The sequence below is a fragment of the Coturnix japonica genome, chromosome 20 (assembly GCF_001577835.2).
Source record: "Coturnix japonica isolate 7356 chromosome 20, Coturnix japonica 2.1, whole genome shotgun sequence".
Classification (NCBI taxonomy): domain Eukaryota; kingdom Metazoa; phylum Chordata; class Aves; order Galliformes; family Phasianidae; genus Coturnix; species Coturnix japonica.
This window is the reverse complement of record NC_029535.1, coordinates 398,062-413,923: the sequence shown is the minus strand read 5'-3', so window position 1 is coordinate 413,923 and position 15,862 is coordinate 398,062. Positions and strand designations below refer to the sequence as shown.

The following is a 15,862-nucleotide window of genomic DNA, read 5'->3' as shown; positions in this document are numbered from 1 at the left end:
GGCACTTAGGAACGTGCTTTATTTAAAGGTTCTGAATAATTGCTCTGAAATCACACCTTGGGGCATATGAGCCTCTTTCAATTCAAAACCAGAGTCTTCAGCTCACAAATGAATACAGTTTCCGGCATTACAAGTGACTTTGTGAAAAGAATTGAAGGAATAAATAGAAATGTTCTTTCAAAGTGTTGTGCAGTATTCCATGCTAAGTACTGTAGCAACAATTATCTGATTGCTTTGAGCTGTGCTCATGCCATGCCATGTCTGAGGCACAGATCATTGCTGTCCTCTATCAGAAAGTCCCAAATTTCCACCCATGATTCAATGCACACAAACACACGCTCTCCTTGCTGTCTGGACCTGGAGAGGTCACCTAATGTTTTATGAATGTTCCAGCTTTGGGCAGTGCCATTTCTAGTGCCTGTGAGAGAAAAATGAATGAGCCAAGGTCCTTCTGGTGAGGACAGCCTGCTCTTGCCATAGGGGCAGTTTGGTGACAGAGGACACAACTTCCCAAAGGTAACACTGTAATTTCCTCATCTCTTGTCCGAGGCCACTGACACGGCCAGAAGTTGTGGATGCCCCATCCCTGCAGGCATTCAAGGCCAGGCTGGATGTGGCTCTGAGCAGCCTGGTCTGGTGGTTGGTGACCCTGCACATAGCAGGGGGTTGAAAGGAGATGTTCACCGTGGTACCTGGGCCATTCTATGATTCTGTGTTTCCTAACAGAAAGTGCTGTCAGCACTGATGTCTGCTTGTGGCTGCCTCCTGACTGGCCACATTTCAGCAAAGCAGAAAAGCACCCTTCTCCTTCCTCAGTGTAATGAGCAGGACTTACTGTAAGATACTTTGGGCTGCTAAGCCGGTAGGTGTCAGGAACAATTAGTCCAGTTCTCTCTGGTAGTTTCCTGACCACCTCCAAGTGCCCTGCATGCTCCCTGTGCCCTGTGGCAGCCTGTGTGGGCACAGCACTTACATGTGGACTGGTGTCTGCGAGGCTCCTTTGGAAGGAAGGCTGGGCCAGCTGTGTCACTGAGGGTCACACCAAGACAGCCACAGGCAGACACACGTGGAATTCATGCAGCAGCCATTGACCTATTTGCAATGTGGAGGAAATCACCACCGTGGAAGTGTGTCTGATTCCAGAATTTTCTAGGGCCAAGGGCTTCTCTCAAACTTGTTAGTTAAAAAAATAGAAGGAAGCATTCCAAAATGGATGGAATTAAATGGTGCAGCAAACAGATGTGGTGTTTTCTCCGTTCTCTTTCATACAAGAAACTCAGAGCTATTCTTATATTCTGTGTTTCTTGTTACAGACAGACAATTACCCCAATGGTTTTTGCTTTGCATTGGGCCCTTTCTCTGACTCTCCTCAGCTTTTCCATTAGGGCCGCTGGAGCTGAAATACAGGCGTGGATTTAGCAAGCAGAAAATCCTAAGCCTTTCTGTAGGGATTATACAATTTAGGCTTTCACAGCAGGTTGGGATAAGGCAGTGTAAGGAAAGCCCTGAATCTATCTAAACTGTTTCCAGTTTTCAGTTTGTGCTCCATGGGTTCTTACAAGCCTGCAGAGTACTTTGAAGATATCTCCAAAAAGTATCTAAGAAAAATAAGCCCATTCTCACTAAGCTTAAAATCACTGCAGAGGAGGCCAGAAAACTGTAAGAAAATTACTGGGGGTTCCACCAGTTGTTAAAAGTTGAAAACCATTGTTTCTCTTACAAAATGCATGGTGGAACAGCTTCTTCTGGGAACAAAAGCAGTGAATTTGGGGTCCATGTTTGCCAGTAAAGAGGCAGACTGGTTCAAAGTTGGACTCCAATGTGTCTGCACAGAGAACTGATTCAAAATACTTACTCCAAAATTCAAGGTTTGCAGTGATGTAAGAAAAGGAACTAACACAGGAGGCTGCATGCTGATAAAAACCATCCAGCCCAGACACAACATTAAAGGGTGCCCTGATATTCTAGCTACAGGCACCTTTAAACACGACATTAGGCTGCATTAATTACTGACTTACACAAGAATGAATTTGGGAAAGAAAAGGAGATGAAGATTAGAGTATTATCAGCAGCTGTTTTTTCCTGCCATTGTTTCCTTTGCTAATGTTGCTGCTCACTAAAATTAGGTAGTTGGCTAGAACTGGGCTTTTGAAAAGACTGAAATGAATGATAAGATGATGCCAAAAGAAAAACTCCCTGTGTTCCTCTGTGTTCCTATAACAATGACTGGGCTGCTTGCAGTTCAAATCATTTTAAAAGAAAAAGAAATCAGAGAGATGTTATGCTGGCACCATTAATGCCTCCCGTGTCATCCTGGGTAGGGAACGCAGGACATTTGCTCAGCAGTGTAGATGTGTGAGTGTGTATGTGTATGTGTGTGTATGCAGTGTCCCACCCTGAGGAACAGGAGGGGGCCATCCCAGAACATGCACATCACTTGGGTTGATCTGTCTAAAGCCTTGTTCAGTTATTAAGTTGTCTGAGAGTTGCTACAATATTGTGGCTCCAGCAGCATCCACACTTCTGGGGTCCTTCAGGCCGATGATGAAACTGTTGGTTCTCCTGGCCCCATGGACCAGGGAGAGCACTTTGACTTTATTCACTTTGTGGCCCCTGGCTACAAGACATTCAATATCTTCTTCAGGAAATTCACCTGTAGGGATTTTAAAAGAGGGGTTTGTAGCTGAAACCACTGCTGCCCTTGATGCAAAGCTCTGTCTTAACCCTGTTGAGATCTTCAGGGTGTATGAAACTGCCTGTGTCCCAGATTGGGTGAGCCAAGGCTGAGGATGTCCAGCCTTTACCACCCCGAGCACATCCTCAGCAGCAGAGGCTGCTCAGAGCTGGGCAATGCTCTGTGCAGGGGAGGAGAGGAGAAGATCCAGAATATCATTTAAATATGTGGAAAACTGTCCTCTCTGAAAAGGGAAAAAGACACTGCTGGCACCCATCCTACATCGAACAAAGGACGGTCCTTACTCTGAAGAGCTCCATTACAAATAACAGTATTAAAAGCCATTCATCAACATAAGATGCTAAGCAACTCAAAACAACACTAGCTGGCAAATGACAAACTTTGTCAATTAGAATATGATAAACCCTGGGCTGTTTGCCCTTCTGCTCTTATTTTGTTTATTTGGTGTGTTTTAATTTCCATATGAATAGGAGTGCCTGAGGATATGGAGCAGGGGAAACAGATGGACAAATCCAGCAGACACATAGAGAGACCACAATGATAAACATTGTAGATGAATCTTAACATCATCTTGTTGAGCTTTTGAAGTTCTGGACTTGTTTTAATTACATTTTAGTTTTCAAGCCCATGGGTCACACTTCACAGCCATTTTTACATTTTCCTTCTGAACAGGAAGGCTTAGAAAGTTTGCTATTTTTTGTGTGCAAAATAAGAACTAAATTTCACTTATGGTTCATTCTGGTAAGATAGGGATCTTTGTGAAGAACACCAAAGAGACTAAGAATTGCAGTAAGAAGGACAAGAGCTGACAGTGAAGTTACAACTGTATCAGCACTGATGCTGAGTTTCCAGCCTTGTCCGGCTCCTTGCCTGCTCTACATCTGCTGGGATCTGAGACTGGAAAGTGAAATAAAAGTATTTATGGCAGTAGTTATAAAGCATGTGAATATTTCCTCGCTTCTGGGACCTGTTTGAGTGAAGATATTATTGCAATATGTATATTTTTTTAATTTGGATGTCCACAGTGATGTAATATCAGATCAGCTGAAAGGTTTTCAGGAAAGGACAAAAGTGCTGCCTGGAGGTGGGCTGGGAACAGAGAAGCACCTAAAAGAATTTGGACAGGTGGTGGTGGGGAGGTGAGGGAACGCTCCCCAGATGACAGCGTGGCTCAGCATGGTCTCCAAGCCTTGAAGAAGCAAGGCTGCCACTTTCTGTCTGCCCCAAAACCTCTGCGCCTAACAAAGATCCTACAGCTCAGTGAGCTGTGCACTGGGCTGTCTCATTTCCACGGCAGTGTTCCAAGGAAGTGCTGCCACTCTCCTACACACACCAGGCTCGCAGGCTGCACCGCACCCTCTGCCCATACTCACTGTCAACCTGTAAAGTGTTAGACTGAAGCTGTGGGTGAAGACGACCAAGAGACAAACTTTCACTCAGATTCTTGTTGAATGCCAACACATTTACCAGGACCTGCAAGAGAATAAAAGATCCCAAATCATAAAAATGTAAAAAGAACAGGAAAAGTGAACTTCCTGAGCATCCTCCTTATTTGTGGCTCCAAGATCTGCAAATGCAGCAGGAAAAGAAGAACTTTTCGCCAAACTGCATGAACAAAGGCAGGTTTTCACAATGTGAAGAGCACCTTGAAATACAGCCTGTATGTTGTAGGAAAAGCTTTTTTTTTCCAGGCTCACATGGGCAATTTGTCACACAGTTCCTGCTAAATTAGGAGAGTTGTAAGTCTGGAACATGACATAATCTCTAAAAATGTATTTCTCTAGGCCACAATATCAGCATGCAACTTCTAACAAAGCATAAGGAAGAAATGGTTGGCTTTAATTTTGCCCTGGATTATGCCTTCCAAGAGATAAGGAAGACAGAAGCCAAATTTTTTTTTAATAGTGTGGTACTGTTGTTTAAATAGTGAAGCTACTGGCACTTGCTTCACTCAGTTACAAATTATGAGGAGCTCCCCAGTGTATAGTGAAATAATCTGGACATGCTAAAAGGCGTTTTTCATGCGGTAGAAAGAGCTCCCAGAGGCACACAGCCCAGAACATCAGGATGGAAAGCTTGTGCTGCAGGAGGGGATGCTGCTCAGTACTGAGTCCAGCAGCTGCATGAGGAGGTGGGCACCTGGACACAGCACTGACCTGAACGATGCCGCTCAAGGCTTTGTCCCCACCGTTAGCCCCCAGACTCAGGTACGTCCCACACATCCCCTCTGATGGCCTCACGATGGTGGGCAACAAGAAAGACAGGGGCCGTTTCCGAGGCTGAATGAGATTTTGCTGCAGAAAAGATGTACCAAAAACATTCATCAAGGAGCTGTGCAGGTTAACTACTTATTCCTTCCGCTGGAGCCAGCAGTTGCACCTGCACAGTTTTATAAGGCTGTTATTGTCACTGCTGTCATCTTGCTCTCTGAAGTTAACAGGACCCAGCCTGTTTCACGTCCTCAAAGCTCTTTTATAGAAGACATACAGAGCCATTTACCCACTCCTAGTGTACCAACACAGAAGACTGGGACAGTTTTGCAATATATGGCAACAAGATTCAACAAGGCAGAGCTAGATGCTACCAGGACCTGTCTGTTTGTTTCTTTGAAAGACCTGAAGATTTTTCTTCTACCATTTATTACTTTAAAATCTGCAGAGTAATGATTCATAATGAGTTATTAATTCAAGTCCCTAGAGGACAATTGTTCTAAAGTGCATCTGGGCTACAGGAAAAACAGTTCCCTGAGATACACAGCTGTGCTGTGCTGTTTGACAACACCGCATTACAGTGATAACTGATGCACATGAAGCCTCCCGCTTACTCTATTTCAGCAGCTCATGTAGTGAAAAGACAGGAGCTTTCTATAGACAGCTCTCTCTGAGTTACTAATAAGCCACCAAATAACCTCACCACTGTGGAGATGAGAATACAATTAATACGAATAATGCAGGCAGCTCAAACAAAGAATTTGTTGTGCTGTTCATTACCGGCCTGGGAATGGAGTGGTTCGTTGTTGTGTTTTGCCAGGAGAAGTCCAACATCTGGCTGTTTAGGAGTACTCCAGAGGGTGTCATTATTCCACTGCCAAATGGACGATTCAAAGAACTGAAAAGAAATGAGAAGAAATCCCATACAATTTTTCACTGTGTACACATCGAGGCCTTCAGTGATGTGATTTTCGGTCCTGTCTTGGCTTGACAGAAAGTCAGCCATGTTCTTTGAAGGTGTGCACAGTGGAAGTCTCTGTGTATTTAAGAACAGCACTGTAACCAGGTGGATGACAGAACATCAATCCCTCCTTGTGCTCAGGGATTCCCCCCAGGTGGTGGGTAGAGCTGGTAGAGCTGCACAGCATGGTTTAAACACCTTGGGGCCTTCCCAGCTCCCCCCCAGCTTCTCCACTCCTCCTGTTGCAGAACTAATGGCTGGAGCAGCCCCACAGGGGCTGTGAAGGGAGTGAAGCCCACGCTCCACCCAGCAGCACTCTGGGTCTGGCTCTGTGCTGCCCTGCTGAACCTTTCTTCTCTCTGCTCCCACCCTCTGAGTGCATTGTGAAGCCTTAGTCTTTACCTTAGGACTGCGACAATGAAGTCATCGGGTCCCATGACAAGAACCTGGCTGGCGGCAGGTCCGCTCTCCACAGAGAAGTGAGGCAGGCGGAGATCCGATGAGAAGGGCTGGGAATCATTTATCAGCTGGCGCAGGGAATCAGCTTCTGATTTACTTCAGCAGTGAGGAAGGGAAAGAGAAAAGGTGATGAGCGTAGGAAGCCGAATGTCTCTTGGTCTCCTGGTGGGGGATTCATTTACACAGCTGCAGGACTGCTCCCTGCAGAGCCTGGCACTGCGGGCAGGGAACCACCCCACTTAGCCAGTGGAAGGAGACAAGGCAGCCCTCCCACAGCCACCAACCTCCCAGGCTCTACCCATGGATGTGAACCCCACCCTGGAAGATGAGAGGTGTCAGCACTGGCTGAGAGCTGGTTCCCTGCATGCAGAGGAGGGTGAGACAAATCCAGCTCTACCCACCAGCTGAGATTAAACCTGGCTCTGCAGGAGGCTCGGCTGCAATCCCAGGCCTGGCACCTCCCATGCCTCTGGATGTGCTGCAAAGGCAGCTTGTCTGAGCCCCCAAGATGGAAAACTTAGAGAGGTCAGAAAAAGGGAGGAACCCTCCAGAAAAGCAGGACCTCTGTGTGAGGACATCGTGTGTTTCATCTCCACAGCCCTGTGCTATCAGCTGTGATCCTTGTGGGTGAGTGAGCCCAAGGACTGTGCTTCCCTCAGTAAAACAGAAATAGAAAAAACACAGGTTTCCTTGTGTGCAGGAAAGAGGAAATCCAGGAATGATACCCAAACCACACACCTTGTAACCACCAACGTGCCATCAGCCTCAGACCTACCTCAGCATCCCTTCTGCAGCATGAACAATGGACGCATCATCAGATGGGTCTCCCAAGTTGCTAGCTAGGCTCAGAGCTATTTTTAATGTCTAAATTGAACACACAAAGAAGGAAACACAGAACATCATTTAGGTGGTACTGGAAATATCACTTCTGATACACCAAACAGGAGGTACCTGCTCTGCCAGCATGTTGTCAAAAGCCTATGAACTCAAATATGGATATGGGGACCAGTGAGGGTCAGATTTTCATGGCAAAATGCAGGCAGAGGGAAGGCAAATGCATCAAGTAGCATTTGTATGCATTCTACCTTCCAGGTGGGGTTTTCCAGTTGTTTTAGCCCAGCTGTGGTTCAGCAGTATTGCCAGCTGGCAGATGGGATTACCAGCATGCTACTTTCTTTCTATTTCTGTTCCTGAATGGTCACCACAACAGAAGAGATGAGACCAAATCCCGGTGCAAAAATGGGTCCTGGGTTTGCTGTTATGTCTGGGATGGCACAAGACTGTCAGTTTTCAGGTCATGCCATTTTCATCCAAGTTTCAAAAGAGCTCATTTCCATTTTGATATGTGCCACTCCAGTATGTTCTCAGTATGTTCTCCAGTAGGAGAACAACCAGTCTTGAAAAGCCGTACTTTATCTTCTGATGTACAGTACAGAGCATGATTAACTTCTGGACAAGGTGGTGTTTCTATGAAAACATGACCACCATAGCATAGGTAGGATGTACAAGCAGTTTGGTGGCTTCCTTGAAACAAACAGAGCCGATGTCTAACCCACGGGCTCTGGTTAAAGACATTGTGGTCACTGCTGTTCCAGGGCTGACTTAGCACTGAATCTCAGCAATGTGATTAGCTTTGCATTCCTGAGAAGTCAGGATTATGTGTGTCCTGAAGTGAATGCCCTTCACCTAGAGGCTGCTGCTCCTCACCTGTGACATGTTAACTAGTGAGTGAAACTCTTCATCAGGTGTAAATGCAGAACAAAAGATTCATTTAAAGCTCCCTGAAGAGTACTCAAAATAACTCTTCTGAGTCACCCTTCTCACTCTCTTCATAGCTCTAGCAGCATGTAACACCCCCAGCTGCTGTATTTTTGCTAAGGCAGTAGCTTTCCTGTGCTGTGCAAGGTGCCCCCTCTACAAGAACCTCTGTAGCAGAAAAGGTGGAAGAAATCAGTGGAATGCCATTAGATGCTGTAGGGTCATTCTCACATACAGGAAGTTGGCAAAAACCACAGTCTGGTCTTCCGAAAAGGCTCTGCTTAAGCTAGAAAGAGCTCAGCTGGGCAGGGGGCTCCAGCATCGCACCTACCTGAGGCAGTAGCACAGCTCAGATTTACACCTTAGCAGTCTATTTGCTCATTCTCCTCTGGCAATCACCTACAAACATTTTTGTACAACCAAGGAATAAATGAATCATTCTCTAGCAGCACAACAAAGTCATCCAAATGCTGACCCTCCTCTTACCTCTGCAATCCAGTGCAAGACACTCCCCCTGGATGCTAGATTTGTGATGTTAAAGCCCTCGAGGATATTCAGTGCTGTGATCAGAGCAGGACCTGCATGTGGAGGTGGGGGACTCAAGACAAGATGACCTGTGAGGAGAAGAAACTTCCTGAACATGTCTGGTGCGTCAGTTGCAGTAGGGAATTGCAGGAAACTCCCTGAAAGGCTTTTCTGCAGATGCTGTTACACTGTCACCTCCTGTCAAGTGAAGTGCGTGACAGTGAGTCAGGCAGCGATATTTACCTCGATATGTTGTGTGCACAGGATTCCCCACTGTAACACTGTAATTGCTGAAGTCTTCCTCCACCAAGACTCCTCCGTAGTTTTGGACCTGAGTAGGAGAACAGAACTGAGAAAGCTGGGTTGAGGCTCCTGCTGGCCTGGGTGAGTAATCCCCACATTGTTAAGCAACTAACATGAGATTCCTGAGCCACGTTCTACAGAATCCCCTGAAAATGTGTACTTTCATGGCTTTGGCAGCTTGGCTCACCCTTCACCAGCACTGGAAAGCTATGCAGTTTATCTTCAACAGCCCACTCATCCCATGGCTGCCTGCAGAAGTTCTGCCGACCCACCGGGAGGTGACAAGCACTGCCTTGCAGCCTTTCTGCCCCTGGGTGGCAAGGATGAATACACTGAAGGTTATGGAGTATTGGAATGCTGCCAGGAAGGACACTGGGTGCAGCAGATCTCCACTAAGAGAAATCTTTAGCTCCCAATTTCCACCCTATTTTTGATTATTTCAGGTGATAAGGGAGGATTGCTGTACCATTGATCTTTCCATAAAACTTCTCTGGGCTGGTAATTTTCATGTGTGCAGTAAAGGTGGGTAATTCCATCCACTGCAGGTCCTCAGTTCTTGAATTACGATGGAGATGAGTTAGAGCCATCATAACAGCACTGTGCTGGTCTTAAAAACCCCCTGGCACAGGTACTGCTCTCAGTCAGTGCACAGGTGTTACTGCATTCAGAGCACTCCCTGCAGAGCAATACTCTGTATCTGTGCATTCCCACCTCATGATTGAAACCAAAGGGCTGCGTGCTTGAGTGATTTTTCCACCCCTCCCTTGGCTGAAACAATAAACACTGTGAAGCTGATGTGGGAAGCCAGCACTTTGCTCTGCAACCGAATCTAGAATAGCACACCTGATCCCAGAGCTTGCTGGGCTCTTTGTGCTGCAGCCCAGAGCTGGCACTTCCCTGCACCGCCGACCTGGGACATCTCCTATTCCTCATTCTCCACCTCTGCTGTCGTCCATGTGAGCCAACTGAAAAGGTATCCTAACACATAGTTCATATCTAAGAATTGAGCCAAATAAGTCCATCCCAGACTACTGAAAATACACTGAAGGAGCATCACTTGAACAACGGTGGCCAGGAGAAATGGTGCCACCTGCCACCCTTACTGCAGCTACCATAAAAGTAGACTTCCAGTACTGACTACATGAAAGGGTTCTTAGCATGCTAGTGAACATCTGTATAGCTGTCACTGTCGCCAGAGTGGGCTGGGTTGTTGTTTGCTTTGTTTTCCATTGCTATATTTTGAGATAACAACTAGCAGCAGGAGTAGCCAGCAGACATGGCCCACCTCAGCGATGGTCTCCTGGCTCAAGTTTCCGCTGTAGAAAGCTGAAGTCCCTTCTGCACCAACTAGCTCCAGGACAGCTGCGAGGTCCAGACGCCTCACAAACATGCCAGGCAACAAAGGCTGGCCATCTGGCAGGAAGGTCTCCCGAAACTTGTCAGAGTAGTTCAGGTCTTTAAGTTCACTCGCAGCTTTGGCTGTGGGAGAGAAGGAGAGGGGCAGGGGAGGGACATCCAGAAACCCCAGGATACACAAATGTGCAGGGAACCTGGGAACTTGCTGCTGCCTCTAGCCCTGTTTCCAAACCAGAGAGCCAAAATGCAAGGGATGGATCACACCTCCAATGCAACTGGGGTGGAAATCCAAAGAAACCCTGCCACCTTCCCACCGCCCTGACAAAGGGCTCTAGGTTTGCAGTCACTACGCACCTCTTGCAGACCCCTGCTTTGCCTCTCTCCCACTGCCACCCATTCCCAGCTCCAAAGCACTCTGATTTCCCATGTACAACCACCTAACCTGCCCCAAACCCTGCAAGAAGCCACCCTCACAGTGGGCTCCTTTGTTCTGTGTGCCACCTTGGCTCCCCAGCATGTGCTCACCCAAATCATGCGTGACATTAAATCCATCCCGGGCAACGGCAGCCACGAGGCCCAGCAGCTGTGACCAGGGGAGCCTGCAAAAGGAGAGCAGCCAAGGAACCATGTGCCCATGCGGGTGGTGGGGCAGACAGGCTTTCGGCAAGCTGGCCGAAACAAGCACGGGGCTTTTAGTGGTTTGTTTCTTTCCAGTAGGATTCATTCCTCCCCAGAGGAAAATATCAGTGCAAAGATGGGGAAATGGGCACCTCTGGAGCAAAATGTCACATCCCTTAGTGAGTTATTCAGTCTCTCTATTACTCTCACTGCTCTAGCAGGGCATCAAGCACAACTGCATTTCTCAGGATCCAGCTAAAGACAGAGCTGAGAACGTATGAAAATGCACAAAAATGTTATTCACACATTTCTGAGAACATGAATTGCCCATCTCATTGGAAAGCGTGTGGAAGAATTTCACCGTGCGGAAAATCTGGCCAAGCTGAATTATTTTGTTAAATAAAGCACCAAACCTTGGATGTGCTTTTCAGCTTGAACCTCCAAATGCCCGTTAGCTGATAGTTTTGACTGGTGGCTGAGGGCATGCTCTGATGGAGAGGGGCTGTGAGGGAGCCTGGGGTACAGCACATGCAAGGTGGGCTCTTACCTGCCATGCAGCTGGTGCGCCCGGTGCATGCCTTGTAGTGTGCCAGGCACCCCCACGAGCAAACCTGGCTGTAGAAAGGGAAGGGCAAAAGAGAAGAGGGAAATGCAAGACCCCTAGCTACAAGTCAAGGAGCTGTGATTAATGCTCACACAGAAAGTGTCTGGTCTTTAGGAGAGAGGAAGAGGTCTGTGGCAAGACACTAAAGCAGGAAAGAAGTCTTTGGAAGGAACGAGGAAACTTCAACCCCAGTGTCAATCCAATTTGGTCAGGAGAAATAATCCAACCCAATGACGTGGGATCTTGCTCCGTCATGGCACATTTGCCCATCCAGATCACCACTGCCAAAAGATGTTTCACTCCCTGCCCCAACAGGCCTCTCTGCTCCCCATGCCCTGCAGGCTCCAGGTCTTCTTGAGGTGATACAGGAGGGTTTCCCTTGGCTCCTCATGCTCACAGGGCCCTGAGGCTCCCACGGTGGCCTCCTGTCACTTCCCTGGGCCTCTCTCACACTGAGAGCCCCCATCCCGCCCAGCCCTGCTAGAGGGCTCCTCACCTTGGTGTCCTTCAGCAGATCACCATCCAACGGGACACCCAGCGGAGCCACCTCACGGAAGTCGATCACTTGGCTCTGGTTCTTCCGGATGTCATGGACCAGCATCACCCCACCCCTGTGTGAGAGTGGGGTCAGGCATGGCACCAGCTGTCCCCACTGCCACCGCTGCCATGAAGCCCATGCAAAGAGCAGACCCTCATCAGGGATGAAGCCGATCGGTGCCTGCCAGAATGGCCAGAGGGCCGCTGGCCCTGTTCCATCACCAGGCTGGACTGCATGGGATTTTCTTTCTAATCCTGGCTGGTTTGCAACAAAAGAGGGGGTTGCTTACAACAAAGCAACATCCTACCCAGCCTGGGGGAGCTGTGGAGTGGGTTTGTGCCATGTCCTGCACCTCCCATAGCTCAGGGACACCAGGAGGAGTGGGGAGATGGGGCCAGCTGGGCTGGAGGTCGGGCTTCAGGAAACTTAGGAAACACTTCTTTACAGAAAGGGCAGTTAAACACTGGAATGGGCTCCCCAGGTAGAAGGCTGAGTCAACGTCCCTGGATGTGTTTAAGAGCCGTTTGGATGTGGTGCTCAGGGATATGATTTAGCAGAGGGTTGTTAAGAGTTAGGGTACTATGGTTAGGTCACACTTGATGACCTTTAGGGTCTTTTCCAACCTGAGTAACTCTATGACCCTGCTGGGAGGGCGCAAGGGAGCAGCTGGCACCTACCCGCCGATGCCTGAGGTGTGGGGGTTCACCACTCCTGCACAGAGCACTGATGCGATGGCTGCGTCCACCGAGGAGCCCTGCTTGCTGAGCACCTCAACGCCCAGTGCTGTGCAGCGGGCAGCGTCCGTCACCACGGCTCCTCGCTGGAAGAGCTGCCAATAGAGAGAGGGTTGTGCCCAGCTCTGCACCCACGCGGAGCTGCAATTTGAATGCCTGGATGTGCAGCCAAGTCTGTCCTGCATGTCCAAAGCCAAAACAACCCAACGCATGCTGCAAAGCCACTGCTTTGTCTCACCTGAGGGTCTCCAAAGTAGATCTGCATGATCAAGGCCACCGTGACCCCTGTGGCGAAGGTGAGGCAGGCAGTGATAATGACGGTCAGCCCGTCCTGCCGGCAGCTGCAGTCTCCAGAGAAGGGGTCCTTGCTGGTCTGGCGCAGGGGAGATGCGTCCTGGCTGCCCATCTCTGAGGAGGACGAGGGCAGGCGCTGCAGGCGTGCGGACTTCAGGAAGGAGTCTGGGTCTTTGTGGGCAGCAAGGAGAAAACAAGGATTAGTGATTGAGCAACACGGGGCTCTTGTTGCAGTGTTTACCCAGCACTAGCGTTACACCAAGCCACATCCAGTAGAGCTATTACTTTCCCAATTGGTATGAGCTCTCAGTAGACTTTCTGGATCAGGTACCTCTCCGGGTTGTTTTGTTGTTCCTTTCCTTTAGCTGAAACCATCCCAAGATTACTTTCCTGGAGATTAAGAGGGGGAAAAGAACTGACCTTTTCCCCATTCATCATTCTTTAGGGGCAGACCCATGATTACTGCCCTGTTTGGATGGGTTCTAACACAGCACTGATTGCAAAGAGGTCTCAGAAATGCAGCAGAACTGAAGAGGACATTCCAACTCAGAAAAGCAGCAGCCATATCTGGAGCTATACTTCAGCACCTCAGCAAAACAGTCTCAGGCACAGGAAACACATCCACTGACTCTTGATTGAAGTGGGGGCAGAAAAGAGCAAACCTGCAAATAGGATCTGGAGATCCCCCGGCCCCGGCTGCAGGGAAGGCTCTGTGTGAGTCTCTCTGAGATCCAGCTGGGTGCTGAATGCCCAGCCTCACAGTGAACACCATGGGGAGGAGTTTTGCTGGGCAGCAAGCAAAGCTCAGGATGATCAGAAGGCCTGAGACATGCCTTGGCTCTCTGCTCACATTGGCTCTGAGGGGTTTGCTGGCCCAGCACCCTGGGCAGCCCAGCATTCCCAGCCCCACCAGGCACCGTACCGCCCCAAGCCAGGAGCTCCCAGGTGAGCAGGTCCAAGCAGGGAGGGCTGCAGCATGCAGTGATGTTCCTGGTGCGGGTGGTGGGGACGCCCTGCTGAGGGGTGTCACAGATGTCCCACAGGGCTTTGGGCAATTGCTCATCTTGCATGACCCCAGTGCTGTGCTTGGACAGCACAGCCATGATTCAGCTGCAGGCAGCTGGTCTGAGCACAGAATGCAAGTAGCATCCCAGCACCAACACGCATCCTCCTTGGCCCTCAGCCCCACCTGGCTGAAGCCATGAAGGGACATTTTTATGGTTGTAAGTGGGGAGCAGCACTGTGGGGACACGAGCCCACATCAGCCCTGGATGTGCCGTGGTGGAACAACAGAGGCCGGATCTGCTTGCAGGTGCACTCTGCAGTGAGGGACACTTCTGTCCTCTGAGATGGCTGTCCCTGTACCCACCAGCACTACAGGGGACAACTGTTGGCAAACCTTCCGTGCTGCAGAACCCAAAGGTCTGGATTCCTTGCCCTGGGGGCCTGGCAGACAATGTGATGTGAAGAAGCATGGATGGTTTTTGCAAGACACACACAATGCCAGATGAGTGTGAGGCTCCATGTGGCAGCACAGGTGATGCATGCAGCTCTTCCAGGCAGCACCTGGGGATGTGGTGAAGACCCACACCCAGCAGGACCCCCACACAGCCCACATGAATCTCCACTTGTGCCCCCCATGCAAAAGGACAGAGCTGGCACCGCTCCTGCCCTGCTGCCTGTGCCACCTTCACCTCACCACATCCAAAGGCAATGGTGTGCTGTGGGAAATAGGGTGGAAAAAGACAACAGAAACTGCACTCAGTGTTCACAGCACAACGAGGTCACAGACAAGGTGCAGGCAGAGCTGAGATCCATCTGCAGGCTACGGAACAGCCCAGGAGCAGCATGTGTTTGAGCTATGGGGCCATAGGTCAGGGTGGGAGCAGGCCCTGGGTATAGCACAGCCCAGTGGCAATGAACTGCGACCCGGGATGCACACAAGGAAGAACTCAGGGCTGTGGAAAGCACCTCGTGGTGGGGTCCTGGGGATGTCATGCAGCGATGGGCTCTGGTGCTTGCAGAAACATGAAATGAAGGAGAAAAAAAAAAACACACCACGACTCTGGACTATTGACAAGGAAGTAACAAATTAAAACAGGCAAAAGGTTTTCCACAAGCATCAAAAGAAACCTGACTTTATTAAAGCCATGCACCCGGCAGGGACGAGCGCCGGCTCCCTGCAAAGCCCCTCGCGCTCGCCGGGCAGCTCCGGCAGGAACGAGGAACGTGGGAGCGAGAGGAGAATGAACGACACGGAGCAGCGGCGGGACGGAGCCCCGCGGGACGAGGGGTGAACGTGGAGCAGCGCTGGGGAGCGATGGGGGCGGCCCCGGGGACACGGCGAACGGACGGACGGGCGGGGCGGACCGGCCGCCATCCAGCGCGGGGGACCCCGGGACGCGGCGGGGCCGGGAACATGCGGGGCCGGGGCCGGGCCGCCGCCCCTCACCCGTGTCCTGCTCGCCCAGGAACGCGTCCTCCTCCTTCCTGGCGCGGAGGCCGCTCTCGACAGCGCCGCCCGCCTCCTCCTCGGGCAGCCGCGGGAAGCTGGTGATGCTCATGTAATCCACGGGCGAGTAGGCGCCCAGCGCGCGCTGCCGGCCCCCCGCCGCCTCCTCCTCGGGCGCCGCCATCCCGCCCCAACGCCCCGCGCCGCCGGAACGGGCCGGGCCGCGCCGAAGCCTCCGCCGGGGCGGGGCCGGAACCGGGACGGGGCGGGAGCTGCTCGGCGTCAGAGCGCGGTGACGGCGGGCGCGGGGTTTGCGTTGTGCGGCAGCGCGACATTCCGCTCCCGCCCGGCAGCA

General features: G+C 50.3%; 1 protein-coding gene across 1 annotated transcript; it reads right to left on the bottom strand.

Moving 5' to 3' along the window:
* GGT7 (gamma-glutamyltransferase 7) lies at positions 1-15,721 on the bottom strand. The gene is made up of 15 exons (XM_015881325.1): positions 15,508-15,721; positions 13,000-13,226; positions 12,705-12,856; positions 11,986-12,100; positions 11,433-11,500; positions 10,793-10,866; positions 10,197-10,390; positions 8,852-8,939; positions 8,570-8,697; positions 7,101-7,189; positions 6,269-6,421; positions 5,686-5,803; positions 4,852-4,989; positions 4,069-4,168; positions 1-2,653 (listed from the first exon to the last, which is right to left on the bottom strand). The coding sequence occupies exons 1-15, from the start codon at positions 15,689-15,691 to the stop codon at positions 2,490-2,492; spliced, it is 1,992 nt and encodes a 663-aa protein (XP_015736811.1). The 5' UTR covers positions 15,692-15,721; the 3' UTR covers positions 1-2,489.
* Between the last annotated feature and the right edge of the window lie 141 nt (positions 15,722-15,862).

What these genes read in the sequence shown, in the direction of transcription:
- GGT7 (XM_015881325.1), bottom strand. Translation starts at nt 15,691, where the DNA reads ATGGCGGCGCCCGAGGAGGAGGCGGCGGGGGGCCGGCAGCGCGCGCTG. An exon ending in ATCTGCTGAAGGACACCAAG is followed by an intron (nt 11,501 to 11,985) that starts GTGAGGAGCCCT and finishes CCCTTTCTACAG; the next exon opens with CCAGGTTTGCTCGTGGGGGT. An exon ending in TAATGTCACGCATGATTTGG is followed by an intron (nt 10,391 to 10,792) that starts GTGAGCACATGC and finishes TCTCTCCCACAG; the next exon opens with CCAAAGCTGCGAGTGAACTT.